Source organism: Carlito syrichta, unplaced genomic scaffold (assembly GCF_000164805.1).
Source record: "Carlito syrichta isolate Samal-C Ts95f unplaced genomic scaffold, Tarsius_syrichta-2.0.1 Scaffold304717, whole genome shotgun sequence".
Classification (NCBI taxonomy): Eukaryota; Metazoa; Chordata; class Mammalia; order Primates; family Tarsiidae; genus Carlito; species Carlito syrichta.
This window is the reverse complement of record NW_007248813.1, coordinates 78088-89045: the sequence shown is the minus strand read 5'-3', so window position 1 is coordinate 89045 and position 10958 is coordinate 78088. Positions and strand designations below refer to the sequence as shown.

General features: G+C 48.5%; 1 protein-coding gene across 1 annotated transcript; it reads right to left on the bottom strand.

The window, feature by feature from the left end:
* Window positions 1-3198: 3198 nt before the first annotated feature.
* On the bottom strand, window positions 3199-8878 carry IGFBP1 (insulin like growth factor binding protein 1). The gene is made up of 4 exons (XM_021713759.1): window positions 8542-8878; window positions 6714-6862; window positions 4676-4804; window positions 3199-3813 (listed from the first exon to the last, which is right to left on the bottom strand). The coding sequence occupies exons 1-4, from the start codon at window positions 8876-8878 to the stop codon at window positions 3691-3693; spliced, it is 738 nt and encodes a 245-aa protein (XP_021569434.1). The 3' UTR covers window positions 3199-3690.
* Window positions 8879-10958: the final 2080 nt, after the last annotated feature.

The window sequence follows — 10958 nt, the reverse complement described above, 5'->3', positions numbered from 1 at the left end:
AGCATAATTACATTGGCTGACTGCTCTGAATTAAGCAGATAATGTGAGGAAATAAAAGAATGAGCTCAGGAATTCAAATTTCCAGTTCAAGCAACACACAAGTGACCTGAAAGCTTAGATTTCTACCCTGAAAGTGTCTTTTGTCTCCTGTAGCCTCAGGACTGAGATTGCTAAAAGCCAGACCCAGTGAATGGCTGACTTACAGTGAAAATTAACCCCCCCAACCTCCGCTTCCAAAGTGTTTACTGTTAAAGTGAGGGCATTAGTTAAGAAGGAATAGGATTCTGAAAGCTGAAATGGGGATGTATGTGAAGAACCTGATGAAGCTGGAGACATTCTACTAAGGTTGCTTCTTTATTTGTATTTTCATTTTTTGCTGTTTTTGTTTTTTGCTGGTAGAAGCAGCCTCTCACCCTGCATCTGAGGGGAGTAATCCTGCATTGCCTGAGGGAACTATAGCAGCCTTCCATGGGGCAGCTGCCACCTCTTTTTGCTCCTAGACCTAAAAGTGTGGTGCAAAGTGCGACCCATGAGGAAGTGTGCTACACCCCAAAAGAACTACTTAAGTTTTCTAAATTATACAGACAGAAATCCAGAGAATATGTGTGGGAATGGATATGGAATTTTTGGAATAATAGTGGAAGGAACATAAAATGTAATCAGGCTGAATTTATTGATATGAGCGTACTGATTCTGCATTTAATGCTGCAGCTCAGGAAGTTAAAAAGAGCTTCAACAGTTTGATTGATTGGTTAAAACATGTACCAAAAGGTGGCCCATCTTTGGAAAGTGAACTTGGACTGCAAGGTTCGCTATGATTTGGTGAGAGAAAGGAATGTAAAGGCTTAAAGACATGGAAGTGTTCGACAAAATTTGTCATTTAAGACATATTCACTATGGGCTGGCCCAAAGGACACAACTTGTCACCATGACTGTGAGAAATACATTTGTGAGGGAAGCCTCAGCATCCTGGAAGAGCTCTATGATCACTCCTCTCTGTACGGTGGGAGCTGCAATGCTGAACTGGGAAACCTAAATGCAATGAGAGTAGTTGGATCTCAGGGTGGTAGGGGCCAAGGGGCAGCACCCAACTGCCAAACACAAGGTGGACATAGTTACTGTAATGGACAGTAGAGTCAAAGCAGTGATCAGAACATTCTGACTTGTGCAGAGCTATGACAGTGGCTGGTTAATCATGGTGTTCCTAGAAGAGAAATAGATAAGAAAACTACTAAGTTCTTACTTGATATATATAAGCAGAAAAGTTCTAGATCAAGTGAACAAAGGTCTACCGTGAGTGGTAAAAACAGAGTCATGGCCTTTCAGTCAGTTTTCAGACTTGAGCCCGTCTGTAGGCCCAGAACCCCTTGAATGAAGAGAAGGTCAAGTTCCTTTGATAAAGTCAATACACTACCAAAATATGTATATTGTTCATCTTTCTCCTTGTCTTCTCCAAAGAGACCCACAGCTTTTACCAGTTAACTATGCACTGGGGAAAAGGAAATAATCAGAACTTTCAGGGACTGCTGGACGCTGGTTCTGAACTAACATTGATTCTAGGAAACCTGAAAGGTCTCTGTGATTCAGAAATCATAGGAGGGGCTTATGGAGGCCAATCGATTAGGGAGTTTTAGCTCAGGCCCATCTCACAGTGGGTCCAGTGGGTTCCTACAGTCATCTCATGCTCATTTTCCCAGTTTCAGGACACACGATTGAAACAGACCTACTTCGTAGCTGGCAGAGTCTCTATGTTGGTTCTCCAAACTCTGGAGCAAAGGCTAGTGTGGGGGAAAAAAAGTCCAATTGGAAGCCACTAGAACTACCTCTACCTAGGAAAATAGTAAATCAGAAGCAAGATCCCATTCTTGGAAGGATTGTCCAGACTAGCACCACCCTCAAGAACATGAAAGATGCATGGGTGGTTATTCCCACCACACAACCCCCACTGAACTCTACTAGTTGATCTATGGAGATGGATCTTGGAGAGTGACAGTAAATCATTGCAAGTTTAGCCAGGTGGAGACTCTAACTGCAGCTGCATTTGGTTTCATTGTCCGAGCAAATTAACACATCTCCAAGATTGAACACAATAGCCAAGCAGTTTGGGAGGCCAAGGCAGGAGAACTGCTTGCGCCCAGAAGCTTGAGAACACATGTCCTGATACCTGGCTCTCTCGATCTGTCCCACATTGGGCTGAACTCTGTGCTTGAAATGATTAGTCTGAACGCTGAGTTCACAGCTCAGTCTTGAGGGCAGAGCAGAGAGGATGGCAGCCTGGCAGTTGGGTTGGAGGGTTAGGCAGAGACCCAAGAAAGTGAGCTGGGGCCTCCATGGAAAAGTCAGAATAGCAGGGAGACCACCAGCACTGCCACACTCGGGTGTGTAAGATGAGAGACGCAGCCACGAATTCCAGGTCTCCTGAGAGGTCTGCCCGGGGTGAGGAGAGGCTCGGACTTTCCCTAAGGCAGAGTCCAGGAGGCAAGAGTCCAATAGGCAGAGTCCAGGAGGCAAGACTGGAGGCGGCTAAGAGGCCAGGATCCTCTGAGATGGACGAGGTGCCAGAAAAGGTGTGGAATAGATAGTCAAGAGTCAGGAGGGGCAGCATCGGGCAAGCCAAGCGGGCACAGTTTTAAGGAAGAACTCTAAGGAGAGAAGACCACTGTGATCAACTCTCAATTGTGGAAACAGAAGTGACAAGAGGATGCCGGGAGCCCTGTGGAGGAAGAAGGCTGAGAGGGAGGGAGAGAGAGGAAAACGTTAGGGAGTGAAACCAAGGAAAGGTTTCTGGCTTGCGTGTAGGAAGGAAGAACCCCTGACCTATTTCTAAGTTGAAGGGAAGGGACCGACCAAACCGAGTTGAGATGAGACTAAGGACCCTGGGGAAGATGCAGGCTAATTGACAGGTGGGACGGGGATGCTCAGCCTGGCCCAGGCAGAGCAGGAGGTCCCAGTACCACTGGAAATCTTGGGGCAATCAGAGCAAAACCTGGGGCAGTCGCGACAAGGAGCTCTGCAGACTGAAACACCATCTGGATATCGCAAAAGCACAAAACTTCACCAGGAAGGTGAGGATGAAGGACCAAGGGATTCCAGGAACAAAGACGATCTCTTTCAATAAGTGTCCACAGCGATGACAAGGTTTCCATGTGAAATATTTATTCCAAGTATGCTTCTGTTCCGTACACATGTTTAGCAATATAACATTTCAACAGGTAGCAACATCACCACATGTAACTTTACAAATGCAACATTTTAACTTTCCCTGAAAAGTTACATCAGACCTGGATCTGTGGAATATATGATTTAAACTGTCCTTCGAGCCACCTGAAAAATCACTGCTTCCTGTCTGATTTTGCATTTTCTAGGCAGTGTTTCTCCATGCTCTTTCAAAACAGAAGCACAAACTTTGGAAGAGTTGAAATACAAGTATTGATCACAGCATCATGAGAAGTGTTTCATGATATACAAATGAACACAGAACAAGTTGCTGTGCAGAAAAAAAAAATAAACTTACAGTGAATAAATAAACTAACATTTTTTTATATCAAGTAATATGCAGAGTATAAAAAGTGTTCTCTCTATATATACATATACATATATATAAAATGTGTATGTGTTCTAGAGTATAAATATGCTATATACTTAAATATTTCATGTGAAGCAACATGGTTGTATCCGTTTTCAGCTTTGTCACTTGGAGTATTGATCGCAGTTGATATTCCCTCTGGCCTCCGGAGACCCTGGGATCTTCTCCCCATTCCAAGGGTAGACACACCAGCAACGCCCTACCTCTCCGCTCATGGACGTCTCACACTGCAAAGACAAGACCAAGGTCAAGAGCAGCAACGAGGAGCTGACAGGGAAGGTGGTGCAATGGCTGACCCTTCTCTCAGTGCAACTGAGTGCTACGGAGCTGAGCTGAGAGCCAGGGCCATGCCACCAGCTGCCTGAGATAGGGCAGATTTAACACCCACTCCAGTTCTCGTCATAAAATGAAGACAGGGGCCAAGTGACACATGAGATAATAGCGTCTTCCATGTGCTAAACGGTACAGTGTGTGCAAAAACTGTCTGCCCCTGTGTCAGAGCAGCCCAGGCCAGAAGGAATATGTCTGTATGTGCCCAGCTATTCCTTGTCTGTTATAAAGCAGTGACTAGTTCTTATTTTCCCCCAATAAAATCCAAAGAACCTGTGCTTCACTGAGACCTAATGCATGCCTCAAAATTACATCTTGCTTTGTTTGATCTCGCTTGTTATTTGACAAACCACAAAAATGCTGTTGTATCTTACTGTGGAGTTCCTTTCCTTTGTAAGGCAAGAAAAAAGTAACAGATATCCAAACAAGTACTTGCTTTTCTATGTTGTTTTTTTCTCTCCTCCCTTGTTATAGATGAGGAAATCGAGATCCCAAATGTTAGGAGACTGTGAAAGTTCTCCACCTCCGTGAGTTTGCCTAGTGACATAGCCCTAGGTGCCCTTGTCCAGTGTGAGTTTTCCTCCCCTGACCTGTTCATCAGGCTGTCTTGGGCTAGCTAGTCCTGGTTCCCAGAGGGGTGCATCTTGCTTAATACGATAAGTTTGGGTATCTAGTTAGGACATGACAGTCTTCACTGTGGAAGACTGTGGCTTTGCAGGGACGGGGGCTAGGAAGACACACATCAGCAAGGCCACCTACCTGTTTGCTGTTATAAAATCCATTCTTGTTGCAGTTTGGCAGATAAAATGTTTGAATTTCTTTTCCTTCCTCCTCTTGCTCCTTGGATAATTTCTCTAGCACTTGGTAGAGATCCTTCCGGCAGGGTTCCTAAAAGGGTAATTCGACATTAGGTTAAATGACAAGAGAAAGTGGATTATCAGCCTAGACTGGTGGTCCCCAACCTCTTTGGTATGAGGGACCAGTTTTGTGGAAGATAACATTCATTGTGTACTTTATTTCTATTGTTATCACATTGCAATATATTACAAAATAATTATATGACTCACCATTTTTAAAAAAAGAGGCATGAACAGAAGTGGTAAATAAAATAATGGGCAAGCCATACACGAACTGAAATAAGTTTCAGATCCTGACTTAAAGCCTACCACCAGATGCAGCGGTACAATTGAAGTATACCAACTCATTTGCTGCTCACTGATAGGGTTTTGATATGAGTCTGCAGCAACTGACTTATGATGGTCTCTGTGGAGTCAAGCGTCACTGCCAATGTCGATCTGTATTTGCAGTCACTTCCCAGCATGAGCTTCACTGCCTCAGCTCCACCTCCGATCATCAAGCATTAGATTCTCCTAAGGAGCGTGCAACCTAGATCCCTTGCAAGTGCAGTGCACAACAGCATTTGTGCTCCTCTGAGAATCTAACCCTGCCACTCATCTGACAAGGGGTTGGAGCACAGGCAGTAATGCAAGCAATGGAGCAGATATGAATACAGATGAAGCTTTGCTTGCTGATTCGCCACTCATCTCCTGCTGTGCTGCCCAGTTCCTGACAGGCCACGGACTAGTACCGGTCCATGGCCTAGGGGTTGGGGGCCCCTGGCCTAGACGATGATTGTTGGATGAAGATTTGTCTGAGCTGAGGACAGGAAGAGGAACAGCCCCACAACCTGGCCGTGGGGGCCTGGGACCAGGTGTCACGGGATGTGCCCCATCTGAATGTTGTTTTCCTGTGGTTAGTCTCTGCCTTGAGTTGTTAAGATAAAGGATGAGAAGACCATTCTCTGCCTCCATGAACAGTCTCTCAACACCTGCACGGAGACCTGCCCTGGCAAGAGCCTCGCCCACACCACAAAACTCTTCCCAACTCCTCCTGTCCCCTGCTGAATATTTTTGGCACCAGCTGATGGGTTGAAAAGTGGGCACAGCTGCTTGAATGAAGAATTCAGCAGCCGAGATTTCCAGATTTTGAGCAACTTTCCTCCGCAATCACAAGGTTATTTTGCACAAACCAAATCAAGTGAGGATGAAGGCACTCATTTGGATAATTTGGGATAAGACTTAACTTTCCTCCATTTGTATCATTTCCAAATAAAATTGTGAAGTGTCCAGAAAATAGATTCATCCTCTATTTTGCTGGGTGGTTTTCTTTCCCCCCAACCCCCCCCTGCACCCTCCCCCCCCCCACCGCCCATCGCCCACCCCCGGCCAAGCAACTCAAATCGCTCCAACTTTGATTCTCTGCCGCCCTCAAGTGGTAGAATTAAAAGCACACGTTAATTTAGATAGAAGGGGAGTTGGTGTTTAATGGGTTGAGTTTCAGTATGGAAAGATAAAGTTCTGAAAGCTAATATTGGTGATGGTTACAGAATAATGTGAATATACTTGATGCTACAAGCCTATGCTTCAAAATAATTAAAATAGCAAATTTCATTTTTTTGAAAGGGGCAGATGATACAAGGGTGGTGGGTTTGTTAGGCCCTTGTGCTGACCCCCATATTGCAGAAAAGAGCCCAGAGATATGAAGTAGTAACCTGCCTAACAGCACACATCTGGACTTGCATTTTCCTTGCATCCAATGAGTTTCTCTCCTGAAAGTCCTTGTGCTAACAGCTCGACAAGGCTAAGGTGAGAAATGTCTATCTGGCTTCAGGGGGAAAAAATGGTTTCTTTCTAGGGTATCAGAACCACGAAGAAGCAGACCAGGCCTGCTTGACACAGCTGACGCAGGCTACAGCCTCCAACAGGAGAGCTCCCGCCATCCACCCGCTGGGCCTCACCTTCCACTGTTTGAAGTCACTGGTCCCACGAGACTTCATGCTCCAATAGGCCTTGATGACATTCCCAAAGTTGGGCTGGTCCTCACTGGAAGGGGTCATCAGGTGGAAATTCTCCAGGAACTGCTCCTCGGTCATCTCTGTGCTCGCCTCTGGAAAAGAAACAGACCCATGAGCCCCCCCTCTAAAGCATCTGTCCTTGGCCCTCCTGAAAACCAAGCTGGGACATAAAGATGGACACATTTTTGTTCACCCGATTTCTGCTGACTCTTTTTGAATGAACTTCTGATGATTTCTGGAAAGAGAGATACCACAGTGGTAATACTCATTCTGTCCTGGACAACAGTGAATTTCGGGGTCTGGCAAGGAGGCCCTGTGTTTTTGCCTCTAAAGTAACACGAGAGGGGAGCAACGTACACATCAGCTGAGGCTAGGAACACACCTAAGGAAGTCAATGATTAACCCCATTAGTGGGGAGCCTTGAAACTCCAGCCTCTCCATCCTTAAAATGGGAACATCAGACCGGCTCAGAGGCTCAGTCTGTCATCCAAGCACTTTGGGAGGTGGAGGTGAGGGAACTGCCTGAGCCCACAGGTTCGAGAACAGCCTGGGCACTTTGGCGAGCCCTTGTCTCTATAATAAATAAAAAACTAGTCGGATGTGGTAGTGCTCACTGGTAGTTCTGGCTACTTGGAAGGCGGAGGTGGAAGAATCACTGGACCCCAGCAGATCGATGCTGGGGTGGCCGTGAGGGTGTCACTGCACTCCAGCCTGGGCAATGGAGTGAGACTCCGACTCAAAAGTAAAACAAAATGGAATGTCACTAGTACCTTATCTAGAAGTGGAGCTAGCATGCAGCTCTCCTGACCCAAAGAACCATCCTCCTTGGGGGCCCTGCCTTTCTGCATACTAAGTGACCTCTGCAACCCCCTCCAAGAGGAGGCGGAGTCACCACAGTCTTGCAGGTAGAGTTGAAGGGATCATGGACAAAGCTAGCTAAAAGGGACCCCCTGCGGAAATCCATCTCCTCTGAGGATCAACTCCATTGAATTTACTCTGAAGGGCAGAGAATCTGCAGGAAAACCACGTTCCCTCCTTAGAAGGGTCACACTTGCTCCCACACAGATTCCCATCAGGGTATGGAAGTCCTGATTCCTCCAAGAATCACACGGGACGTGCAGCCAGCCCTGATGAGGAGATAGGGGGCTGGAGTCGAGAAAGAGGCATTTCCTCTGCTTCCCACTACAAACAAATCGCTGCTTAAATTCAGGAAAGAACCTGATTGTCAAGTTCTCAGGGGGCAACATACACATCAAACACTGTTTTTCTATGGCAATGAATGGAAGTGAAGTTTTTAGCCTAAACTCTCACATTATGTTCTGTAAACATCTGGGAAGCACATACTGTATCCACAGGACGTATATTACAAAGGACATTCCAAAACACGTCCCGGGGGCCAGCAGGAGGGATCCCCATCTTAGGCTTTCCCGGATGTCCCAGACACTGGGGCTGCCCACGTGCTGGTCAGTGGGGGGCAGCCACCCCGCCTCCGCCCGTTCTCACTGCCTGGGTCGCTGGAGCGTGCCAAGTGAGAGCTCTCGCCCCAACTCTCCACTCAGCTGCGTGTGCCCTGAAGCCTCTCCCTTCTCCCGGGGCACCGCCTGCCAAGACCACACAAAGGTGGGCCTCCGCTGGCTGGCAAGCTCTTTGCCCTGCTACACGCTCTGGTTGCAAGCTCTGGCTGTGGGCCTCGGACAAGCCCCTGCCGGGCATCAGACCCGCCTATCTGTCCTGGGGACTGGGGAGTTGGGAAGGAGGGGGACGGTGGTACCTGCGCTGGGTGAGGAGTCCTCTCGCGTGCAGGCGCCCCGGCCGCGGGTGAGAGCCTGCAGGGGACGCGTTTCCCCGGGCAGCGCGCGGCAGCTGAGTCCTCGGGCGCAGCGCGCGGTGGCCACGCCGCACGAGGCCCCCAGCTGCAGGGCGCACACCGGGCAGCAGCCGCAGCCAGCCGAGCGGGTGATCTCCCGGCACGAGGCGGGCACCGGCGGGCAGAGCGCGAGCTTGTCGGGGGAGCAGGGCAAGCAGCGCCAAGGCTGGGTGGCCGCACTGGCCTGGACAGCCAGCAGGAGCAGGAGCGGCCAGACGCCGGCAGCCGGGACCTCAGGCATCTCCGGGCGCGGTAGCGGGCAGAAGCCGGTGCTCTTCGGGTGGGTGGCGGTGGCCGATGCTCGCTGAGCGGGTGGCGGTGGCCGATGCTCGCCGGGCACAGCGCGCGCCTTATAAAGGGCACCGGCCGCGGCCACTTACGCCAGGAGGTTAATGATTGACAGCGCCGCGCGCTGGGAGCCGGGTGTTCAAAATAAGTTTGTTTTGCTTGTGAGCCCAAGGCCCTGCGCAAACCGTAGGCGGAAGGAGGGCAAACGGTTCGGGTTGCAGGTTGTTTGTCCCGTTGTTGTGGGGTTCAGGCCCTGAGCTAAAGTCCAAGTCTAACAAGCGTGCAGCCAGGTGGAGAGTGACACTTGTTTTTGTTCAAGGGCATCCCAGACCTAGCCGCCCAGCGCTCTTACCAACCTAGGAGAAGCCTGAGAGACCAGCTGGGTAACACCAGTTCTCCTGCCAATTCTCAACTGGGGAGACCAAGATACGGGGCGAGGAAAGGTGGAACCGGGTTACAATTCAGGTCTCCCAAATCCTGGCAGGTTATCTGTGGCAAAACACAGAACGTCTTCTCCTTCTGCAGGAAGAAGTGCCTTGACCCACAAGGAAATTTGCAGCTCCTCTCAGAGCTCTGCCAAGCGCCCATCCCACTCCAGCTCCAAGAGACCAACCTTGTTAACTACCCCACCAGAGAGGAGAAGGCTCAGAGCCTCATGTAACAGAACCAAGGCTACAGCAGTGGGGCCAGGACCCCAAGGCACCTCTGATTTCCCGGCTTAGGTCAGATATTCATCAATAGTCAGATACTAGGGCTTTCTCTTTAGTTAAAATTGGGTCACAAGAAGAAAAGTCAGTATGCCTTCAAAGAAAATAAAAACTGGGCCCATCTCTAAGAGCATGATCAGGGAATGCTCCACGCTCCAGCCTGCCCCTTGGTCTCTCCTGTGTCCCCAGCCCTGCACTCCCCACCCCCACTATCTTTGTCACCTGGTCCAAGTACAGGCTCAGGGCTATTCCCATGTCACCCGGGCCTTCTGTTTGTCCTTCTATTTCTTTAGGAATGGTGTTTCAACTTGGGGTCTTGGAGATGGGCTGTCCAGCCCCTCACTTTACAGAGGAGGACACTGAGAGCAGAGAAGGAAGGACGTGGCCAGCTGGAGGTCACAGAGACTGTCAAGGCACATCTTGGACAAGAACCCACACTCCCGATGCCCTGTCACATGGTGCTGGTCACCATACTTCAGTCCTGAGTAAATGCCTTCCATTTGGTTAAAATGCTTTGAACAACACATGCACTGCTGAATTACCAAGTGATAGTCATTCTCACATTCAAGGAAGGGATCACTGGTGCTTTCTGCAGGGCAGGCGTGAGGGCAGGTGAAAATAGTGACTGCCCAGGATGGCTATCATCAATAACTCGAGAAACAACAGATGCCGGAGAGGATGCGGCAAAAGGGGAACATTTCTATACGTTGGTAGGAGTGTAAACTAGTACAGCCTCTGTGGAAGACAGTGTGGCAATTTCTAAAAGATCTAAAAATCGACCTTCCATATGACCCCGCAATCCCCCTACTGGGAATATACCCAAAAGAACTGAAATCACTCTATAAAAATGATACCTGCACACGTATATTTATTGCAGCATTGTTCACAATAGCAAGAACATGGAACCAACCATGCTGCCCATCGAAAAGGACTGGATAGATAAAATGTGGTACAAATACACGAAGGAATATTAAACAGCCATAAAGAAAAACAAAATCATGAACTTCACAGCAACTTGGATAGACTTAGAGTCTATAATACTGAGTGATCTTTCACAGAAACAAGGAATTGAGTATCACATGTTCTCACTCATAAGTGGACCTTGAACAATTATCATAATACTATAACCAAATGATTGGTGGCAACCCCCTGGGGTCCCTTCCTGCCCTGGGAGCTTTTCTGTCTTTTCAATAAATCCTGCTTTCTTATCTTCAAAAAAGAAAGAAAATGATTGGCAGTAGCGGGGAACTGCTGGGAGTGGGACAGAGAAGCAAGATTGGCAGTAGTGGGAATCTGCCCGGAGAAGTTGGGGGGCACACCTCATCA

Coding starts and splice junctions, on each gene's coding strand:
- IGFBP1 (XM_021713759.1), bottom strand. CDS start 8,878: ATGCCTGAGGTCCCGGCTGCCGGCGTCTGGCCGCTCCTGCTCCTGCTG. Junction 4,805..6,713: donor GTGACTTCAAACAGTGGAAG/GTGAGGCCCAGC, acceptor TTACCCTTTTAG/GAACCCTGCCGGAAGGATCT. Junction 3,814..4,675: donor GATTTTATAACAGCAAACAG/GTAGGTGGCCTT, acceptor TTGTCTTTGCAG/TGTGAGACGTCCATGAGCGG.